General features: G+C 43.0%; 1 protein-coding gene across 1 annotated transcript in view; it reads right to left on the minus strand.

Annotated features, from left to right (window-relative positions):
- Positions 1-24,476, minus strand: part of LOC139408860 (CWC27 spliceosome associated cyclophilin) — a 50,668-nt gene that overhangs the window by 15,362 nt on the left and 10,830 nt on the right. The window contains exon 11 of the mRNA XM_071153260.1: positions 16,898-17,004. Coding sequence (XP_071009361.1) covers positions 16,898-17,004 — 107 coding nt within the window. The remainder of the gene's footprint in view (positions 1-16,897; positions 17,005-24,476) is intronic.

Below are 24,476 nucleotides of genomic sequence, written 5' to 3' on the forward strand. Positions count from 1 at the left end.
AACTTGGATATATTAAGGCATTGCCCCGCTGTCTGTCTGTCTTTTTGTCTTCTACAGTGAAGTTGATACGTTATTTAGCAGTTCATTTACAGTTAGCCTAGTTAATGTATCACATTAAGCAGTGACAATAGCAAAAAACACTATCAGACACAATGCAGAGGAAAAAACATCCAACATGTAAAAACCATCTGAAGCTCTGCCTTGTCATTAGTAAGAGATCAGCTCAGAGAGAGGGACCCGTCATCGGGCCACAGTGACAAACACAAACTGAATTGATCTGAAGATCCACTACTGCATGGCTAACAGATCCAGCAGGATGACTGATGGGCTCCAAGTTTAACAAGGAAACCCCTTTCCTTCTGCCATGAGACCCCTCTCTTTCTGCTCTGCGTCAGAGCCAGCCACATCCAACATATTGTAAATGTTCCCAATGAAAAAACAAAACGTCTGAATTCTTCAACTTCAGCCTTGAGGCTGGATGGAGACTGCTCAGGGAAAGTATACCTCTGGGCAAGGAGAGTTTAAATGAGAAAACCAAGTGGCTCTACATTTTTGCCTCAAATAAGTGGATATACCTTGTATTATTCAAGCACAACAATACTTACAAAAGCACAGTAGTAGGTCTACTTAATACTTTAATTCATTATCTGTACACTGAAATTAACCTTAGTAATTCGCCAAGTGACAATACAGAATACAACATCAAAACACTGTAGAATGTAGTGCCCTTAATCCACCACCATATTTTACATTAGGTATGGGGTTATTTTATGCTAATGCATCCTTATTTTGACACCAAACCCACCACTGGTGTGGTGACCAAAGAGCACTAATTTCATGTCATATGACCATAGCACTGTTTCCAGTCCAAGTGCCAATGCCTTTTTAGCAAACTCCAGGCATTTACATTTGCTGGATGACATGAAAAGTGAGCTCTTTGGCCACGCACACCAGTGGTGGGTTTGGGGTTAAAATAAGCATGCATAAGCAGAAAAGAACCCCATACATACTGTACAATATGGTGGTAGATCTTTAATGTCCTGGGGCCCTTGTTAAAGGCCAAAAGCATCATGAGCTTCAACCAGTAACAGGACATTTTTGCCCAAAACATGGTTGCCTCTGCCTGGAGGCTGAAACTTGGCCGCAAGTGGATCTTCCAGCAATAACCCCAAGCACATATCACAATTCCTAAAGCAGGGGTGTCAAAGTCAAATGGACGGAGGGCCAAATAAAAAAATCAGCTACAAGACGAGGGCCGGACTGTTCGAATGTTCATTGAAAAATTTTTAAATGACGCATATAGTCTAGTGAACCTAATTGAACCTACTGAAAACCTAACAAATATATTACAATATGATCAGATAAATAAAGCAATATTTTCTTATGGCTCTGTCAGTAATCTTTAATTTTCAACAGACACAAAAGACAAATTTCCTTTATATAAATATCCCCATAACATGAACATTAAATGAAAGAAACCGGTATTCAAGGCACCATCAGTAGACTATATTTTCTATTTTAGCAAAAGTGGGCTAAATTTACTTCAAAGAAAAAACAATAATAGCAATTTTCTATCATCCACTCAACTGAAATATTTTTAAAATATAATTGGATTGAAATACAAAAAAATAAAGTGCAAAAATCTATTAATCAAAAACAACACTTTGTTTAAGGAGAAGTAACATGCAGTGAAAACAAATATTACATTTTAACTTTTAAACTTGAACTGAGTAAAAACTCTAAATATGTGATTGCACAGTAATGTTCACTTGTTTGAGGTTGAGGGTGATACTTGGTGGTGTCCCATCTTTTCCACAAGTTCATCAATGTTCGGGGTAAGGCTCTGAGCTGAAGAAATCCTCAGAATTGAGTGGAGGTGTTCAGCAGTAAGTCGACTTCTGTGTGATGTTTTGTTCAGGTTCATCAAAGAAAACAGTTGTTCACACAGGTATGTGCTGCCAAACATAGACAACGTTTGAGCAGCCTGGATGCGCAGCTGGGGCATTGTGCCGGGGAGGAAACGGGCAAACTCCGCAGCACCCACTGCCGCATATTTTTCCCTCAGTGCATCATTGCATTGGAGGTCAATCAACTCCATTTGGAGGTTTGGTGGTGAGCTTTCCACGTCAACAGCAAATGGGTTACCGAGCAGTTCCAACCTGCTTTTTTGTGCTTCAAAGTCAGCAAATCGGCGTCGAAAGTCAGTGGTAAGCATACCTATTTTATCAGCCAACTGTGTGCTCGGGAACGCACTGGTAGAGAGCTTCTCTTTCATGGTCTGGCAGCTGGGAAAGTGGCTCAAATTTTCTTTCCGCATCTGCGTCTCCCACAGAGTCAGTTTGGTTTTAAATGCCTTCACTGTACTGTACATATCAGAGATGACACGATCCCGACCCTGCAGCTGCAAGTTTATTGCATTCAGATGACTCGTAATGTCACACAGAAAAGCCATTTCACACAGAAACATTTCGTCTCGGAGTTGTGTTGTGTCTTTCCCTTTGCTGTCCAAGAATAGACAAATCTCCTCACGAAGCTCGAAACATCTTTGAAGCACCTTTCCCTGGCTTAGCCATCGCACCTCTGTGTGATAAGGCAAATCACCATGCTCCGTTTCTAACTCCGTCAGAAATGCCTTGAACTGGCGGTGATTCAAACCTTTGGCTCTGATAAAGTTAACTGTGCGCGTGATGAAAATGGAGCATGTAATGAGCATCAAGGCTTTACCGCACAACGCTTCCTGGTGTATGATACAATGATAAGCTGTCAGCTCACCTGTCGCGTTTTCCTCTTGCATCTTTTCCCGTATCTTCGCCACCAGTCCGCTCCTGTGTCCACACATCGCAGGTGCTCCGTCGGTTGTCAAACCCACGAGTTTTTCCCAAGGCAGCTCCATCTCATTTACACATCTTGACACCTCTTCATACAAATCATGCCCCGTAGTTGTGCCATGCATAGGACGTAAAGCCAAAAACTCCTCTGTCACGCTTAGGCTGGAGTCCACTCCGCGGATGAAAATTGACAACTGGGCAATGTCAGAAATGTCGGTGCTCTCATCCACAGCCAAGGAATATGCAATAAAATCTTTTCCCTTTTTCACAAGCTGCTCTTTTAGATTGATGGACAACTGGTCTACTCTCTCGGCAATGGTGTTTCTGCTCAGACTCACATTTAAAAAGAGTTGCCTTTTTTCTGGGCAAACTTCGTCACAAACTTTAATCATGCAGTTTTTGATGAAATCCCCCTCCGTAAATGGCCGGGCTGATTTAGCGATCTCTTCTGCCAAAATAAAACTGGCCTTGACAGCAGCCTGGCCTTGTGATTTGGCTTTTTTGAACAGAGCCTGTCGAGATTTGAGGCCTCGTTTTAATTCCTCTGCCTTTTGTAGCCTTTGTTCCATGTCCATATTCTTGTTTTTGTCCGCGTGTTTCGTTTCATAATGTCGTCTCAGATTATACTCTTTCAGTACCGCCACACTTTCTCCACACAGAAGACACACAGGTTTTCCAGCTACCTTCGTGAACATATACTCCGACTCCCACCTTGTTTGAAACCCCCGGTTCTCAGTATCCACCTTCCGTTTTGCCATTTTTGATGGGTATCTGAAAGTTAATTTTACTGTGATGCTGACGACTGCTGTGCCAATAAATATTGAAATGAAGCAGCCTACTGCTCGGTGCGTCACCTTTGCATTGTGGGAAATGTAGTATTGGTGCGTGTAAAAGATCTGCGGGCTGCCGGCTTGCTGCGGGCCGGTTCTAATAATAAATCAAGATCATCCCAGGGGCCGTAAAAAACCTTCTTGCGGGCCGGATGTGGCCCGCGGGCCTTGACTCTGACATATGTGTCCTAAAGAAATGGTTAATTGATCCCAAAATCACACCTTGATCTGTTTCACGTCTTTGTGCTCGTCTCCACCCCCCTACAGGTGTCGCCCATCTTCCCCATTATCCCCTGTGTATTTATACCTGTGTTCTCGGTTTGTCTGTTGCCAGTTTGTCTTGTTTGTCAAGTCTTGCCAGCGTTCTTTCCCACCTTCCTGTTTCTCTAGTTCTATTTCCTAGTTTTTCCCGGTTCTGACCTTTCTACCTGCCTGACCTTGATCTGATCACGAACCTCTGCCTGCCCTGTGTTTCTAATAAATCATCTGAGAACTGTACTCTCCGCCTCCCATGTCTACATATGGGTCATCTCCCGAGTCGCGATAATCTCAGTCTGCGGATTTGAACACTATTGAAAACCTGTGGTTTGAATTGAAGAGGCCAGTCCATAAGCGCAGACAAAGGATCTCAAGGATATGGAAAGATTCTGTATAGAGGAATGGTCTAAGATCCCTCCCGATGTGTTTTCAATCTCATGAAACATTAAAAAAATGCTCAGTGCCGTTATCGTCGCAAGGTAAGGTATTGAAAACAGGGGTGTCAATAATCCCCCCCTATTAAAAATAAATCTATTTCTCTGAGCAATTGTGTTAGTATAAAATATTATAATTTTATTTTTAAGCATACAATATAGCTTAGTATTTGTATTATTTATTGTATACAATCTTTTTTGCTCATCTTTATCAAGGGAGCCAATCATTTTGGACCTGACTGTAGATCATGGATCAAAGCGTTCCAACACTTTTTCCATACTAGGTCAAATTCCACATGCAGGCCTTGAGAGTGAAGGAGAACCTCCAAGCAATTCTATAAGCTAAAGTGGGCAATACGCAGTTGAAACAATAAGCTGAGGGATGGGACTGAAGAAATGTAACCACTCACAAATGCATATACAAAGCTATGAATGCAAGGACTGATCATCCATGATATCAAAATGATAGTTTTAACAATGTTTTAAGGCTATATAGTATGCTTACATTTACTTTATTGACAAACATTGGAATAAAACAAGCTTCTATGTGGGGTTCTGATGGGGTACGACAGTAGAACTAAGCTCATGAGGAATTTATTAGCAGTGGTGTAAAGTACTTAAGTAGCTTTTGGTTGTATGTGTACTTTACTATTTATATATTTGACAACTTTAAATTTTCTTTAGGAACGTAGTGAAATAAAAATATCTACTTTTTTTCCATACATTTTCCCTGACACCCAATTCAAGCTATCACTCCTGCATCTGATTTGGCAGACTAACTAAACACAAATGCTTCATTGTAAATAAAATAAAAAAGACAATTAGTGCCGGCTGGTTTGCGGAATATAAGGAATTTGAATTTGATTTATACTTCAGTACATTTTAGCGATTATTTTCCTTTTGATGCTTAAGTATATTTAAAACCAAATACTTTTACTCAAGTAGTATTTTACTGGGTGACTTTCCCTTTTTTTGAGTGATTTTTTTATATTGCTGTCATTGAGTATGACAATTGGGTACTATAAGTTATATTCTTCAATAATCAAATGGGTACATATCATTAACTTGTTCTTCCAATGGTTCATGTCTTTGCTTTGACATACTTGTGGAAATGAACCGTTCCCGACATGAAATCCTTTGAAAGCTTTGCTGACTTATGTGACTGACTGGGGAGGTGAAGTGCAAGGCAAGCATAAGCAGGGCTCTGCCAAAGGTGCATCCACAAAGTATTGAGTCAGGGGTGTGAATAATGAGATATTTCCGTTTCATTTCATTTTCAAGAAATTTGCAAAAAAATGTCTAAAAACATGTTTTCACCTTGTCATGATGTTGTCAGGTGTCTTTTATACCGATAACAAGTTCAAACAGGTGCCATTAATACAGGTAACGAGTGGAGGACAGAGGAGCCTCTTAAAGAAGAAGTTACAGGTCTGTGAGAGCCAGAAATCTTGCTTGTTTGTAGGTGACCAAATACTTATTTTCCACCATAATTTGCAAATAAATTAATAAAAAATCCTACAATGTGATTTTCTGGATTTCTTTTTCTCATTTTGTCTGTCATAGTTGAAGTGTACCTATGATGAAATTACAGGCCTCTCATCTTTTTAAGTGGGAGAACTTTCACAATTGGTGGCTGACTAAATACTTTTTTGCCCCACTGTAGATGGGTGAGCAGGGAAAAACATCCCTACCTAGTTCATCTGCACACTTATTTCCACAACAGCCCTCTGATGTCACAGATTGAGATGGCAGGCAGGCAGCCTCAGTCACCTGGCTTCTGGAGTTATGGTAACTCTGACTCGCGGGTAATGTCCCCAGGCCCCGACAAGACAGGACACACAGAGGGGACAAAACAAACAACGTAACGCGTCACGGACATACCTCCTGCGTCTGGGCCTGTCATCTATTAAGAGCTGCCATAGTACTGTACGAATGCTGCTGGCTGGAACACTGGGCCATTGTCTGAGAGGCTGGTATGTTTGTGACTTGATCATCCAGAGGGGAGAAATGGTATTCAGCACGTGTTACACAAGTATGAGGCCTATTCTTCAGAGCAATTTTTTTTTAACTAGCTCATCTTGAGATCATGATACTGTAACTGTACTTTACCTTTCACTACTTAGTGTGTATGACCAGTGGGATTTTAGCATGTAAATCTTGGTGGGGTAAAACAAACAACATGTGGGATGCATGCCAGCAAAGCCACTACACAACATTAAACAATAAATTAATTGCGCTATATAAACGGTGTCAAACAGTGGCCACAAACTGTTAGGACCTACATAAAGCTGTCCCAGCGGCAGTTCCAACACCTTACCACTGCTACACCTGCCTATCAGCGGAGTCTTGTCTGGCAGCGAAACAATTCATTCAGCCTCATTTACTGCCTTTTAAAAAAAACATAGCTGATATGGCTGATTTGCTTAAACAAATGTACATCTCAATTGTCAGTAGAAACCACAAACTATGGCATAAGGGGACGACAAGCAGATTAGAAGGAAATAGGTAATTTAGAATAAAACATTAATGAGCGAGCTAGGATGGACATAGTCAATATAACTATTTGTTTAGCACTTTTGAAATGTACAGCAACAGAATTCAGAATTTCTCTAAAACAGGTTATGGGCTATATGTGCACAACCAAGTCAGAACAGTAGGCGAAATTAAGAGGGGTATACAGACCAAATTATTAGGGGGGGGGGGGGGGGGGGGGGGGGTACATGGGCTACTAACATCTAACTACACAACATACACTTAATTTACTTTCTTAGCTACAGTATACATACCTCCCTGGCATATTACATCATTTATGCCTCAGCATACAAGACATTTTTGGACCTTGTTGTGCTGTGCTCACTTGAACAGGAAGGTGGCACAGCAGTCCTTCGTGGGCAAATTGTGTAATGAAAGTCTGGCATTATCTGGATTTATGGTGCTTTCAAGACAACTGGGAACTCTGGAAAAAAACGAGGTTGAATCATGATGTCAGTGATTTTCAGGTCGTAGCTCTAGAAAGAGGCTAGAGATCTCAATCTACAATTCCGAGTTGGATGACTGTTCGAAACGTATTTCCCTGTCGGAGCTTGTTTTTTCCGGAATTCCCAGTTGACTTGACTTCATTGAGTTCAAGACTTTACAGATCCGAGTTAACAGTGGTTTGTTTGCAGAAATCATGCTTCATTGATTGCAAGGCCAGTGTTGAATGTTTATAATTTTAAACTAGGAAAGGAGCCCCTTATTCCCAGATTTGGGACCACACAGCCACTGTCACTGATTCCTTCCAAACCACTCATTGTTGAATTTGCGATTTCCAACTTGTTGTGTAATGTTTATGTCCAATGGCTGATGAGCACCGATATGTTTTATCTATTATTTCTCTTCATTATTTCTCTTCATATGACAAGGATTAAAAAGGATTTGATTCATGATGACTGCTAGCTAAGATTTTGAAAGTATGATGTTGACATGCTCAGTCAAATCAAAGCTACTGTACATATAACGTGATATGACGTCATTTTATCTGTCGCCAATGACCTTCAGCCTTCTTGGATGGGCACTTCTAATGTAACTCTATGGCAGCACCCAAGGGGCTCGAATTTTAGAGCGCTAGCCTTAGACTTTACTTCACCGTCGTGTCCCCATGAGAGGCATTGTTCGCAAACTGACATGTATTAATGTCAAAATAACATGCAAAACAGGCAAGCCCCCCCCCCCCGTTCATTTGCATTTTTGTAACTTATTTTTTAACTTATTTGGTACATAATGTTGCAGCTACCGTCCGAAAATAACTGCTGGACATCAGGACTGCGACTACTCACCACGGACTGAATCCTTTTTTTCCTTTAACGAGGCTGATGATCCCGACGCGAACAATATACTGCTTTCTCGGGAACATGCCCAGATCCCCGTGATTCGAGTGAAGAGGAGGCAGAGAAAAAAGGGCCAGAGGGCAGGCTGCCTTCTGAGAATTCGTAGGCGATCAAATAAGCCCCCACTTCCTTCCATTCTGCTCTTAAACGCGCAATCTTTGGAAAATAAAATCGATGACCTACACGCAAGATTAAATTACCAACGGGACATTTAAAACTGTAATATCTTAAGCTTCATGGAGTCGTGGCTGAACGACGACACTATCAACATACAGCTGGCTGGTTATCCTTTCTGGTGCAGATGTTCTGCTAGCGACCCACCTCGACTACATCCGGTGAAATTGCAGAGCGCGAAATTCAAATTACAGAAATATAAATGTTTAACGTTCATGAAAATACATGTCATACCTCAAAATAAAGCTGAACTTCTTGTAAATCTGCCCGTCAGATTTCAAAAAGGCTTTATGACGAAAGCACACCATGCATTTATCTGAGGACAGCGCCCCGCATACAAACGCATGAAAAACATTTTTCAACCAGGCAGGTGCGCCACAAAAGTCAGAAATAGCGATATAATAAATGCCTTACCTTTGAAGATCTTCTTCTGTTGGCACTCCAAAAGGTCCCAGCTACATCACAAATGGTCCTTTTGTTCGATAAAGTCCTTCATTTTGTCATTATGTTATTTTCATATTGTCTGTATTAGTAGAGGCTGGTGGGAGGAGCTATAGGAGGATGGGCTCATTGTAATGGCATCAATGGAATAGTGCCAAACCCATCAGAAACGTTTGACTACGTTCCATTGATTACAATGAGCCCTTCCTTCTATAGCTCCTCCCACCAGCCTCCTCTGGTCTGTATATGCTCATAATCATGTTTATGGACGTGTAGCCTAATTTAGCCTGTAGCTTTCCTTGTGGCCAGTTACTATTCCATCCTGGTCGTGGTCTTGTGCGCATGCGCAGACCCTAGTTAAAATTGCAATCACATTTCAGTTGTTAGTCCAGCTACTTTCTTTCTCATTACATTGTTGCTTATCAGCAGTCATTCTCTGTTCTGTACATTCATTCGACCTGTATGCTGAATTGTCTCTCGTCCTATAATTGTGGTATTACTGTCTGGTCATTATAGTGTTTATAGCAATGCACAGGCATTAAGGTATCACTGTATCCTACCTGGTATAAGCTATTCCCGTGCACTCATACAACGTTATGCAGTATGTGCATGTGCATTATGTCTAGCTGACTAAGCTCAACTCCTCGGCGAAGGAAGTTTGATGAACTCCACCAAAGGAGTTGAGCAGAGGACAGGCTTTGTGGAATTCATCTCCGGCTACATCAATTCGCCCAAGGTCACCTACATTATAGCCTGCCTATACTGCTATTCCGGAGATGCCCTGTATTTGTCATTTCTTTCTAATCCTGCGTATAACCACTTTTGTACGCTCTCACTACTCTGTGAGAAGTCAGTGCTCAACCTCGTGTGGTAAACCCAATATCTGCAATAAACCTGTTCTGAAGACTTCTGATTTGTTCTTGCCAGACAGCCCTGTGGCAGCTGAATCCTGCCCACTGGTACCTATAGTTCTCTACTAGCCTTTAGTATTATTCTGTAATAATGTTGTCTGTTTAGAGTGAAAAGGCTATTTTAAAAATGTTGTCAGTTCACTTTATGAGGAACCTAAGTGAGTAACAAAAAGCTTAAGCCCCACAGGGTATTTGGGTTTGGATGGCTATCATTATAAGTCCAGAAAACCATGCAGTTACTCATTTCACAAGGTATTTAGGCCACAAATACACCAAATTTGGAGCAATCGTCAGAATTCCCTAGCAAAGACTGGGGCCACACTCTCTCTCACTCTCTACAGTCCAGGCCTCTTCCCCAGAGTCAACATGGAAGTCTGCTCTGCTGCTCGAGGTACAAATCTTTCCCTTTGATTTACGATAGCAAGAAGTGATCCCTTTCCATCTTTCCCATTCACCCCTTGCACTCTGCCCCCTCGCAGCAGCCCGGGACTTGCAGGATGCTGAATGATGATTCCCTTGGGCACTAACACAAGGAACACACGTCACCCTCTCCAGCTGTTGTCACTAACTACTAACTTTGAGTTTGATGGCCATTCTAACCACATTCTTCCCCCTAGCTATCACCTGGGCCAGAGAGAGCTACAAATCACAGGCCTGATGTGGTAGGGGGGGTTGTTGTGAATGACAGACTCCTCTTCGTTAGGGGAGGAAGCTCCTCCATCTCTCTTTTCCTCTTTAACCAATCAACGCTTGTTCAAGACGAATCAGAGGAGCATCGCTTTCAAAGGCCTGGAGCAGTCAAAGCAGTGTCAAAAGAAACCCCGTTTCTCATCGATCAGCACACTCATCAGAAATAGTTCCGAAAATGTGTGTTGTGAAGCCGGCTACTCCTCCCTCTTTCTATCCATCATAGTCATTGCCGTCACAACAATAAAATAATGCAGAGTCCAGCTGTGAACTGAGTGATGTGGTTCTGAGTTTCCTACAGATTGCCTCCCAAAAGAGGTCACAACAGGGAAACCCAACACCACCACTATATCGTCATTGAACCTTAATTTCCTTCCAAACAGAAATTTTGAAATTAAGGTTTCTGCCAGTTTCTTTTTGCTCAATAGGCTATGTCCTCTGACATAATTTGGCTTAATAACTTTGACGAATAAATGTGTAAATCTCCATTTGAATGTATTCTTCGAAAGGCCAAAAGAAATTACAACACAATCCTTGACTCAACAGCCAAATTGAATCCCATTCCAAAATATTAGAAATTCTCGAATGAAGCCACACGATTCATAAAATGTCAAACTGAACTGCCTTTGTCAGAAACGTGAACTGATATTTTGGAGGAAAAAAATAAACCTAACTGCAACATATAATCATAAGTCAATTGACGTTTCAAAGATCAGTCTTTGTTTCTTCCACATCAACAATTTGACTGACAAGGCGCCATTGAAATAAAACACGCTGTGCACACAGGCATAACCTGTATAAATAACTTGGAGTGGTAGAAAGAATGTTGCCACATCATTGAGGGTGGGTATAAAATGGACAGTGTTTTCAGCCTGTCTTTCTTATTTTTGGCTCTCAGAACCAACACTTATGCCAAGAAAGAGAAAACCAGACTAGAAGAACATGCTATAATTTATGTCTTGAAAATGGAAGCGATGTCTGTCGAAAATAATAACTCAAAAGGTAACTCAAATGTCTCTTTTAGCTCTCTGCTGGGTGAGTTCTGAGGTGACAATTGATTTTTTTTCTCTGATTAAGTTGCCGCATGCCAAGTTAGTGGGTAGTGGCTGCTGCTGTTGTTAGCGCATGGAGGAGGAATATGTTTACTTCTGGGACTGAGCACAAAGATGTGCATAGCCTGTGTGGACATAGGAAGTCCAGATTCAAGGCCTGCTGCAAGAAACCAAATGATGAAATCAGTTCCCAGCAAACAGGGGACATCCTGAGGACATCCGGCGACGTTCCCATTAGGCCCCTTAAGGGTTTCGGTGCGACGTTATCTTATTGATGTTCTAAGAACGTCTAAGAACATTGCATGATGGTCCCAAAGGGAACGTTCTCTGGTGGACCTTTGTCTAGTTCCCTGTAAGAAACCAGGACATCACTGAGGACCATGTCAGGAACTTTTTAGGACGTTCAAGACTTTCCTTTTAATAGTCCTTAGGACGTCACGTGACGGTCCCAAGGGTCCCACATTCTATGGGGAACCTTTTCATAATTCCCAGTTTGTCCATGGGGCGTTTTTAGGACATTGTGTCATGGTCCCCTGAAGGTCCCCCGAACGTTCTTGGGACATTGTGTCATGGTCCCGTGGAGGTCCCGCGAATGTTCTTGGGACATTGTGTCATGGTCCCCTGGAGGTTTTGTTTAGTTCCCGGTTTGCCACGGGGATGTTTTTAGGACGTTGTATCATGGTCCCGTGAAGGTCCCCTGAATGTTCTTGGGAAGTTGTGTCATGGTCCCCTGATGGTTTAGTCTAGTTCCCCGTTTGTCCCGGGGACATGCCCAAGGATGCTTTTAGGACATTCTTGGTACGTTGTGTCATGGTCCCTGGAGGTTTTTGTCACATGATGATCCCAGGTGTCCCAAACCATTATAAGTAAAGTAATGAAATGGTACGGGGCTTTTAAGGTAAGTGATATGCTGTTCAGCTAAAACGGTTTAAAGATATTTAATCAATGACAATGGGATTACATTTGACCTGAACACTTAGTACCGTCTTTTCAATATGAAAAAGTTCAACTTGGATTTGAACTCACAACTTCTTGATTTGGGGAATACTGATATTTCTGTCGTGCCACAAATTCAGTATAATTTCCCTGCCTCCTGAGTGGCGCAGTGGTCTAAGGCACTGCATAGCAGTGATAGCTGTGCCACTAGAGATCCTGGTTCGGGTCCAGGCTGTCGCAGCTGGCCGCGACCGGGAGACCCATGGGGCGGCGCACAATTGGCCCAGCGTCGTCCGGGTTAGGGGAGGGTTTGGCCGGCAGGGATGTTCCTGTCCCATCGTGCACATGGACTCCTGTGGCGGGCCGGGCGCAATGCAAGCTGACACGGTCGCCAGGTGTACGGTGTTTCCTCCGACACATTGGTGAGGCTGGCTTCCGGGTTAAGCGGGCGTTGTGCCAAGAAGCAGTGTGGCTTGGCTGGGTTGTGTTTCCGAGGACGCACGACTCTCGACCTTCTCCTTTCCCGAGTCCGTACGGGAGTCGCAGCAATGGGACAGGACTGCAACTACCAATTGGATACCACAAAATTGGGGAGAAAAACGGCTTAAAAATAAATAAAACATATAGATTCAACAAAATTACAATAATTCAGCAGTCCCCTACACATTCATTAATTATAATCCATCACAGCACTTAATTACAATAGCAGTGCAGATGACACTCTTTTGTTATCAGTTATTTCCGACTATTCTCTCATTGATTTAATTAACTTATTTCAGCAATTTGAAGGTTTTCTGTATAATTGTCTAATGTTGGTGGGGGAAATATTATTCTGTTTTAATGTTTCTCCTGAATCACTATGATAAATATAATCGTTTTTTTCTTCAGTGCATTTTTAACAGAGCTGAGATTGACTTTGAAGTACAAAAAGTGTAGGAAAACCCCTACAGGTGAAATCAGTCACTGATACAGACGTGGTGGCATAGCAGGAAGATCAGAATTCCGTGAACCAAGACGCGAGTTCAAATCCCATGTGAGGAAATGTTAAATAATAATTACTGCATGAATAAACATATACAATGTAATCATGAATGTTAAATCACTATGTTAAAAGCACCTTTGGTGTGTTAGTTCCCGGGACCAACTGGGAACTATGCAAAATCTTTAGCGGACCATGACACAACGTCCTGACGACTTTAGTTGACAATTTCTTGATGTCCTAACGACTCATTATTGTTTTCAGGGTTAGCGGCTGGGATCAGATCAGTAGCCTGTCAAAATAGCTTCCACTCATACTTAGAACAATACCTCATTTAGGACAATAACTCATTTAGGACAATAACTCATTTAGGACAATGCCATACATGGCAATAGGTTTTTAGCTCATCTCAAATAAACATTAACTTAATATACAATATTTTCCATGATAAATGAAAGCGAAAAGTTCAAACGGTTCAAATGGGAATCTTACTGCTAGATATAGGCAAGGCATTTCAGATAAAAAAAAATTACATTTTTATTATATTCTGACAATTACAAACTCAGTGATTATACTTCAGGCTCTCGTCTGCTACTAACATTAGCCTAACCGTCCCAGATAGATATGATGGAGCTCCCTTTTCTTGTTTTTTCCTGGTATTTCGTTGGCGATTGCTGAGTACATGGTGAACATGCCTCCTCCAAACGGTCCATGACCTGTCTTGGCCAAGTAACAGAGGGTGTGCGTCCCAATGGCACCCTATTCCCTACATAGTGCACTATTTTAGCCAGAGCCGCAAAAGTAGTGCACTATATAGGGTGCCATTTGGGACGCCACTGTGGAGGACTCCGTCCAAGCACAACATGTGCACAAGCAGGATCAGAATTCCATCCTCTGCAATTTCATTCTCATAAAAAAATAGGACAACGAGGAATCTAGAGCACTTCAGTCTTCTTGTGTGTATTTATCACTAGTGTGTTTGGCAAGCTAAGAAAACAATCTAGATTAGATTTTTTTTCTTCTTTCGCAAACCGTTCGGTCACACTTTAATGAATCAAAAGCGCTTAGAAAACATTTGAGGGCAAGCGGCTTTGCAAACACACCAGTCTTCTGCTAACAGAAATTCAAAACGTCTATGGGTCTAATGGTCCTGTCCAAATGTCCTCTCTCTTTTGAAAGCGTAAAAGAACAATACCCATTTTATTTGCCACATGAATGTGAGGAATGTTGAGTGTATTGAAGTGCACGTCCGTGTACGTATGTTTTGGAAGTGATGTCTCTGTCTTAATAGCAGACTGGTGAGGTAATGATGATACAGAAACACAAAGTCAGCAAGTTTACCCTCTAAATTCCCTTTCCCTAGAGACTACAGTCAAACCTACCACAGCTGCATCTGAGCTTCTTTGGAATTGACCGCTGCTCAGAGGTCAGGCTGTGGGGGGTGAGATGTTTGGCCCCATCGAGGCATTCAATGTGAGGACAGTGACGTACAACAGCCTCCCTATTCAAAGCTGTTTGAAGGTCAAAAGGTTTTCCTGAGCCCATACTAATCCTTAGAGAAAGTAGGGCAGAAACCTGCCTGACCAGGCAGCTTTAGAGTGAGCAGATTTTATTAATAAAACAAGACTTACTGACCTTTACTAGGTCACAGTGATTTCGTTTTTTTAGTAACAGCAAAGTTAAAAGTGAAAACAAAATCTGTATCCAAAATGGCAACCTACGCCCTATATAGTGCACTAGTTTTGATCAGACCAAATAGGGCTCTGGTGTTCAAAAGAGGTCAGTAAACCATATAGGGCCAGGGGTCGGAACCGGTTAAAAAAAAAACTGAAAATAATTATTTTTCAAGGAACAGAACCAGAACAGGGAACGAAAGTGATCTATACCGTTCCGGAAAATAACTTATTTTTGAAAGCATGGGATCCGGTTAATAACATTTGACATTTTATGTATTTTTTTCTAGTTTCACAAAGAAAAACGCAACAAAGCGCCTATGCAATGTCATTCGAACCGGTTCAGAGCATTATTTTGCTGGTCGGAACAGTTATATATATATATATATATATATATATATATATATATATATATGGTTCGGTTCAGAACTAAACTATTGGAGATTCATTTAGGTTCCAACCTCTGTAGGGCGCAGCCAAAATGTGAAGCAGTAGCTGTTTCACCGCTTTAAACCCAAAGTCACCATCCATCCAGAATGATGAGAATGAGATAAAACCACCTCCTTCAGTATCTAACCCACCACACCACGCAACAGTGCATTCCTCTCCCTCAGCCGAGTCTCAGGATTCAGTGTTTAAGCAGACATCTGCCCCCCCTGCAGAGTCCGCTGGCCCGTGACTTCTCTTCTACACATTCCATCCTACTGAATGAAGCCTCATGTCCAACACATTCACGTAATGAGAGGAGCGTTCAAAGAGGCTGCTGCCCAAAGAGGCTGCTGCCCAGCCAGAGACACACATAAAGGCCTCCTCGTTAACCCCGGTTACAGCATCCGGCTGGATAACCACATCTACACTGACCTACCTGTTGTGACTTACCTGAACTGGAGCTTTTGTGTTTCCCTGTGACCTGCCAAGTAGGCCTAAACAGAAACGGCTCTAGCTGGGATCCAGTCTCAGTTGAGACCTAATAGTGGGTTCTGAGTCGAGTACCCACCATGTGGTAAGCACTGAGTAAGAGGCGGTGTCGGGGGGAAAAAAGACAAACAGTGTCTAGGAGATGATGAGAGCATCTCAATATCTCATGAACTTAAACGCGCCTTGCGGTGACCCCCCCTGTTCGTTTGGCATTTATGCCACCACAAGACCACATGGACCATTGGTTTTGTTGCAAAACAAAGTTTTGAGCTTCTCAGTCGTACTTAACTCTGAGCCAAAGTGGTTTTCATGATTGTCCAAAAATATGTGTTTCTTTATCGGTGGGTGTACCGACAAAACACTCGGGAGACAGGCGGTATTACGGGAGGCTGCAGGACTGTGTGGTAACGAAGGGGGAAAAAAACACCCACTTAGTCGCCTTGTCACTTTAAGCAAAGCTGAAGACCAACCTACGGCAAGGGCTTTGGTTTTTAACCAACGGGGGTAGGCAACTCAGTAATTTGTTGCTCAAGCAATTTACACAATTTAAAAATAAAAAAAAAGCAGAGCCTTGGGTAGAATAAACTAGACGTTGACATCCGCCTTAATTGTCAGAGACGAGAGGACTGTCTGGCTACATACGTAGCCATTAGAGGAGAATGTGGCCCAGAGAAGAAATACTGTACCTCATGGAGATGGAGGATATCCTCTGTGTTAAATCACAGAGAGAAAATGACTTTGGGTAACACTTCACATATAAAGAGTATAAAGGGTGAGTTGGTAAGTCGTTTTTTTTTTTTAACAGTCTATAAAGTTTGTAGAAAATCCTTTCATAAACCATTTAACAAACAATTTATAAAGTGGTACCTGCAAGGTATTTAAAACAGTAGGTGATGTAGTGACATACCCTCGCCTTCCTCCTCCTTCTTTGGAGGATTGGCGATGTCTTCCCTCCTCTTTTTGATGGCCAGAAGGTCCTTCTTCAACTGGCGAGCCTCTTGACGCAGCTCATCGCTGTAAAGGGAACAGAGGAGTTAACATTCAGGTAAACCACAGATCAAAACAAGGTATACCGCAGGTGACAGCCTCAAAATGTACCAGGAAAAAAAACGAAAGATGGCTCTACAGCAAATCAGACTGACTGAAGAGGGCAAATGCTACTGCGATCGGGGAACCCAGGTGCATTTGACTTTTCAGTGACGTGGTCAAAAGTCATAGCTTAAATTCCAATTTATTTATCCAGAACTATCTACAGCAGTCCACTGTTCTGGGTCTTGACAAACAAACACGTATTGTTCCAAGTTACCTACTTCAAGCTTCTCACAACGCAATTAGCATGTGGAGTGTGTGTGAGAGCACTGAGCCGTCGTAAAATGAACATTTAAATGTTTTTTTAAAAAACAAAACAAAAAAAACACACAATGATCATAGGCAGCGCTTCTATACAGTTTGAGGGTTGAAATATGTACACTAAAAAACGAGCTCCAATAAATCGAGTGGCGCCTTATTATGAGGAGTGTTCACGCGGCCTTCCAGGCAGGCCAGGGTTCTGGCACCACTAGAAGGGATGTTGTGGTTGAGTGGGTACAACACAGCCCCATAAAACCCCTGCAGAGAAAAGTCCATCTCTCTCTGAGTAACAAGTCACTGATCCCTACTGCGGCCGTGTACCAAATGAACTCGATGAAGTGCTTGAGACTGGGGAAACTGGCACCAAATTGCCTCCAATTTGTTCCCAGTTTAAAAAGGCATGTCCTCGGTTGGTTTTTAAAACTGTGGCTGGCTGGCTATAGTCATACCCTTCGCAAAACAATCATTTATTTGAGTCGCTTCCTTTATCATAACTTGCTTCCTACATGTATTTATACAGACTGCAATTACAGTAATACAACACCGAGGGGTGTTACCTTCAGATGGACTCAAATCTGTTTCAATTTCATGGGAGACTATAAACCTGAAATGACACTTACCAATGATACAGTAGCCCAAAATACTCAGACCTCAGACAGAGGGGAACAGACTTCAAGAAGGCATAAGCAGTGGGAAGTAGTGGATCTATAAATAAAGTGTATGCCTCAATTACTGTGCTGAGCCCGAATGCATATTCATACACTGCAAATGTTCAAGTGTGATTGTCCGGCCTTTCTGACCCTGAATGAGGAGACCTGGAACAGTGATTAAAGTCAGGCCATTGAGGCCAAGGCATGTCCAGACCCAGGTCCAGAAATCCTGGGTGTGAGCGGAGGTCTCTGCTGGCTGGCTGCCCAAAGCCCAGCTAGGAGAGGGAGAGGAAAGGAGAGGCTAGAGAGGAAGTCTGCTCCCCGTGCCAACAATCCTCCTCATACTGTTCCCTTTAACATGACTGACAGACAGAGGCTGCTAAGTACAGACCAGCTATCTGATGTTGGGAGATAATAATATTTATACAAAGCCTGACAGCTCTGTTTGGGTCCTTTTGCAGAGCACAGGTAACACGGGTAGGCAACACAGGTGAACTTCAGCCTGGCTGGGCCCCAGCTCAGAAACACGTCCAGGAAGCCTCTTCAAACAATGGCTGCCTTTGTTTCTCTGAACACCTTTTTTTACACTCACTCTCTCTCTCTCTCCCCACCTTCTGTTCCTCATTCTGTACCTTCCCAGCTCTCCTTCTCCCCTACATTGCTCCTTAGAAGCTCTCGGGGGGGGTCATCAAACAAAGCGACGTCTGATATATTGACCTTGTAAAATGTATTATTGTGGTCGACTAGATCCCGCTGTCTCTCTTCCATGTTGGGCTCCCTGCTGTCTCTAAGTAGGGGCTCAGGTATTGGAGGCCTTCGTTCAAAGTTATTTCTCTTCTTTAGGGGCTTAGGTATGTGAGTCTCAGACACACAGCCAGCCAGACATGGTGCTGGTATGTTTTCCCTTTCTTGGGGCACAGGTATAGGAGGTACTTGAGCTCTGTGAGCCTCAGATACAGCTAGGCATGGGGTTGTTGGTATGTTTCCCCTCTCTATCCAGCAGAGACACTGTCAGAGCTGAGGTGGTAGACAGGAGACATCCTGGAACTCTGCTGGAGGCCTTTGAAGACTGTTGCCTGCCCAGTGTCCCGTCTCAGTCTCACATCCACCACTCTGTGTCTCCCGGTGTCTCAGAGCTCGTCTAAGAGCTCGTTTTGGGGAGCCGGGCTGAGTGGACTACGACATGAGGAGTTAGGTAAGGGAAGGTCAAAGCTGAGGAGTTAGGTAAGGGACGGTCAAAGCTGAGGAGTTAGGTAAGGGACGGTCAAAGCTGAGGAGTTAGGTAAGGGACGGTCAAAGCTGAGGAGTTAGGTAAGGGACGGTCAAAGCTGAGGAGTTAGGTAAGGGAAGGTCAAAGCTGAGGAGTTAGGTAAGGGAAGGTCAAAGCTGAGGAGTTAGGTAAGGGAAGGTCAAAGCTGAGGAGTTAGGTAAGGGAAGGTCAAAGCTGAGGAGTTAGGTAAGGGAAGGTCAAAGCTGAGGAGTTAGGTAAGGGACGGTCAAAGCTGAGGAGTTAGGTAAGGGACGGTCAAAGCTGAGGAGTTAGGTAAGGGACGGTCAAAGCTGAGGAGTTAGGTAAGGGACGGTCAAAGCTGAGGAGTTAGGTAAGGGACGGTCAAAGCTGAGGAGTTAGGTAAGGGACGGTCAACACTGAGGAGTTAGGTAAGGGAAGGTCAAAGCTGAGGAGTTAGGTAAGGGAAGGTCAAAGCTGAGGAGTTAGGTAAGGGAAGGTCAAAGCTGAGGAGTTAGGTAAGGGAAGGTCAAAGCTGAGGAGTTAGGTAAGGGACGGTCAAAGCTGAGGAGTTAGGTAAGGGACGGTCAAAGCTGAGGAGTTAGGTAAGGGACGGTCAAAGCTGAGGAGTTAGGTAAGGGACGGTCAAAGCTGAGGAGTTAGGTAAGGGACGGTCAACACTGAGGAGTTAGGTAAGGGAAGGTCAAAGCTGAGGAGTTAGGTAAGGGAAGGTCAAAGCTGAGGAGTTAGGTAAGGGAAGGTCAAAGCTGAGGAGTTAGGTAAGGGAAGGTCAAAGCTGAGGAGTTAGGTAAGGGACGGTCAAAGCTGAGGAGTTAGGTAAGGGACGGTCAAAGCTGAGGAGTTAGGTAAGGGAAGGTCAAAGCTGAGGAGTTAGGTAAGGGACGGTCAAAGCTGAGGAGTTAGGTAAGGGAAGGTCAAATCTGAGGAGTTAGGTAAGGGAAGGTCAAAGCTGAGGAGTTAGGTAAGGGACGGTCAAAGCTGAGGAGTTAGGTAAGGGACGGTCAAAGCTGAGGAGTTAGGTAAGGGAAGGTCAAAGCTGAGGAGTTAGGTAAGGGACGGTCAAAGCTGAGGAGTTAGGTAAGGGACGGTCAAAGCTGAGGAGTTAGGTAAGGGATGGTCAAAGCTGAGGAGTTAGGTAAGGGACGGTCAAAGCTGAGGAGTTAGGTAAGGGACGGTCAACACTGAGGAGTTAGGTAAGGTCAAAGCTGAGGAGTTAGGTAAGGGAAGGTCAAAGCTGAGGAGTTAGGTAAGGGAAGGTCAAAGCTGAGGAGTTAGGTAAGGGAAGGTCAAAGCTGAGGAGTTAGGTAAGGGAAGGTCAAAGCTGAGGAGTTAGGTAAGGGAAGGTCAAAGCTGAGGAGTTAGGGAAGGTCAAAGCTGAGGAGTTAGGTAAGGTAAAGTACTGTATGTAAACATGTGTAGCTAAGGCAGTGGGTAAGGTCAGATCACATGAGCTCAAGATGGAGGAGACGAACGAACAGTATAATGTTTGCTGACCATGTTAACCTTTCGAATTTGCTTTGTTTTGTACACCTCGATAATAAATCAGCTTAACTGGGCAAAACAGCTCTGGGCCTGCTAGCTGTTGATACGGTAACTACACAAGCTCAGATTTATCAGCACAGAGATCTATGGAGTTCGAAATGAAGACAGACCATAGGCTATATATTTTACTGGGAGGGAGGGGAGGACACACTTCTGACTGAGTGATCATTTTCGGCTTGCCTTGACACGCTGCAATTTGCAAAACAAGAGAGACATCTCCAAGGCAACTGCCAAACAATGGTGCCGCGGGCAGACCCCCGTGCCAATAAAGGAGAGGGGCCAGAGAGGACAGGAACGAGGAGGGAAGAGAGCCAGCCAGCAACACCTGTTCATTCACTCCTGGGGGCTCAGCACATTCCACACAGAGCCCTCCAACACTGCAACACACTGATAGACTGACACTGGAGATTATATTGTTTCTGTCAGCAGCACACAGGTAAACTAACTTCTCTGCCCCCATCCGCCTGTCTGTAGGGATGACAGTATTGTAGGGCGTGTTCCCGACAAAAAAAAATTTGTTTGACCAACAGTCGTCTGTTCTTTCAACCAATCGATTGGTCACAATTGCAAATAAATTCATTTAAAATCCTATAATGTGATTTTCTGGATTTTTTCCCTAATTTTACAGGCCTCTCTCATCTTTTTAAGTGGGAGAACTTGCACAATTGGTGGCTGACTAAATACTTTTTTGCCCCACTGTATGTATGTATGTATGTATGTATATATATATATATTATAGTCCGATTAATCAGTATCGGCTTTTTTTGATCCTCCAATAAATCGGTATCGGCGTGAAAAATCATAATGGGTCGACCTTCAATAACCATTTACAATGTAATGTGCACATGTCTTACAGTGATGGACTGTGTCATCCCCATGACCTCCACAATGATTTAGTTCACTCAGACAGGTGTCTTGTACACCATGAAAATACATATTTTCTTTGCTACTGCTCAACTAAAGAAATCTTGGTCGACCAGCAGCCTATCAACCAAACAAACGGCCAAACGACTAAATGGAATCATGGCCTTACAGTATTGATGAAGTCACTATTTTTTGACAAGACTGGTTGACTTGACAGCCGCCTGCATTGAGAGTCCTAAGACAAAAGTGCCCGGAGGATACTCCAGTTACAGAGGCACTACTGACCCTGTCCCGACCACGGCTTCATGGAAGAAGGACACAGCTAGGCCCCCGAATTCGCTGTCAGCCTCCTTAACGTTCCCCTGACTGAAACGAGGTGACAAAACCAACTGACAGTAGTACCTAAGTCAAGAACGGATCAGTGAAAGAGGTCACCCGTACTGCTGTCATTTAATGAATGAGTCACTGAGTTAAGATCGCTAGAGACTTCTTTTGTTCAAACGCTCATGGAATTCAGTTTCTATTGACTGCTATGTGAGTGTCATAAAACATGAAATTAATTCTATATTCTTTTATGAGAAGTAGAAATAAAATGTAAAACTTCTGAGCCTATACTATAGCCTCATAAACGCAACTGCCAAAATAAAGGAGACACTTGAGTAAACACAAAGTACATTGAAAGCAGGTGCTTCCACGCAGCTAGAAGAAGAGATCTCGGAGGTCTCAAAGGAGCATAGGTTGTTTAAAGGGTAAGGTAAAGGGGGACACCAAGTCAGTTTGTACAACTGAACGCGTTAAACTGAATGTGTCTTCCATATTTAACTCAACCCCTCTGACTTCATTGGCATCCACCTCATCGGCGCCCCGGGGAGCAGTTAACTTGGAGTTAACTGCCTTGCTCAGGGGCAGAACAAAATATTTTTACCTTGTCAGCTCTGGGATTCGATCCAGCAACCTTTGGGTTACTGGCCCAATGCTCCTACCCGCCAGGCTAACTGGTGTGTGTGTGTGTGTGTGTGTGTGTGTTTACACAGGCAGTCCAATTCTGATCTTTTTATCACTAATGGTCTTTTGACCAATCAGATCAGCTCTGAAAAAGATTTGACATGAAAAACATCTGATGTGACCAAATTACGGGGGGGGGAAACAGAAATGAGCTGCCTGTGTGTCTCAGTCACCAGATCTCAACATAGTTTAACACTTACCTGAGACAGCGTTTTCACCACCATCAACAAACCACCAAATGATGGAATTTCTCGCGGAAGAATGGTGTCACATCCCTCCAATAGAGATCGAGACACTATGTCGGTGCTTGCTTTATTTTGGCGGTAACTTTTATCAGGGCCGTGGCTACATATGAGGAGCCCCCATCCCCCCAAAAGTTAGAATAGTAGAATACACAAGGTGCAATTTCGAAACTTGGTTGTGCATCAGCAGTCTGCTATTTGTCATTCACTGACAGTCACTCAATTAGCCCATGTCAGTTAAGATGTTTAGATTGTTAAATTAGTCTAGCCAGCTATCTAAACTTGTAATCATGGCCGAATTACCGACCGGGCAGTCAAGGCACGCGCCCAGGGGCCCTAACCTCCAAGGGGCCCCCATTGATTTTGTTTGTCACGCTCACTCAGATATCATATTAACATGCCCTAAGTCATGGGAGAATGTGCAGTAAATCAGCTTTTAAAATAGCAAAAATGACTCCCCAATCCAAACGACAAAACTTGTAGAAATGCAGGAACTTAGTTAAACTGCAACAACAACAACAAAGTTATGCAAAGCAAACGTATTTGTTTACCTTTTGTTAAATAAGAGTCTAAGCTCTGTCTTAAGCAGGGGAGGGTTCTACTAAACCATATGGAATTGTTTACATTTTGCTCCTTGATTTTGAATTCACACCCCTTGAAGTATACCTTTTTGTATTGAAAAAATTATTTGATGAACATTTATTTTTGGCTCGATGAACATTTATTTTTGGCTTTACTGCTATTAGCCCATTCAAATGCATTGAAGAACAGATTCACTACATGGAACAACAGATAGCGCCCCCCCCCCCCCCCCCAATCCAAAAAGAAGTTTACCGTAAAGTGTCTGTCCTATATCTGAGCGATTTTACATGTATTTAACCCCTTATTTTTGACACTAAACAGTTTCCATTCTGTATACATTATACTTCCATTCATTTTTTTTTTTGTATACATTCAAGTCCCAAGATGCTTGTGGGGGTCGTAGAGCAGAACGGAGAACACCATAGTCTTCGTGAGAATCTCATCTTTCCATAGAGTCATAATAGTGTGCAGGTCAAACCGTTCGGACGCTACAGACGATTTTGTGAGAAGAACCGATTTTCGGGATGTCTGGACTGAGACACATGCAAAGCAAAGCAAATATTTATGGGGATTTCTTTTATTATGCTAATTAGATTTCCACTGGGGCGCGGACATCGACCTTAGTGGGTCAATAAAATAATTTTCCTGCTGACAGATCTCTCTGTACGCATTAAAATGATAGTTTTTAATCAAAGTGCTGAGTTAATGTGAAGCGGCTAATCGTATAGCTAATAGGTTATGTTTTTGTAGATGGACTGAGGTGGCTGAAGATACAGCAACCAACGTGATAACGTTACAAATGTGAGGCTCCCATCGGACCTCACTGAAACTCAGACCCTGGCTACGGCCCTGTTTCCTGCATATAGGCTATATACACTGCTCAAAAAAATAAAGGGAACAATTAAACAACACAATGTAACTCCAAGTCAATCACACTTCTGTGAAATCAAACTGTCCACTTAGGAAGCAACACTGATTGACAATAAATGTCACATGCTGTTG

This window comes from Oncorhynchus clarkii, chromosome 5 (assembly GCF_045791955.1).
Source record: "Oncorhynchus clarkii lewisi isolate Uvic-CL-2024 chromosome 5, UVic_Ocla_1.0, whole genome shotgun sequence".
NCBI lineage: Eukaryota > Metazoa > Chordata > Actinopteri > Salmoniformes > Salmonidae > Oncorhynchus > Oncorhynchus clarkii.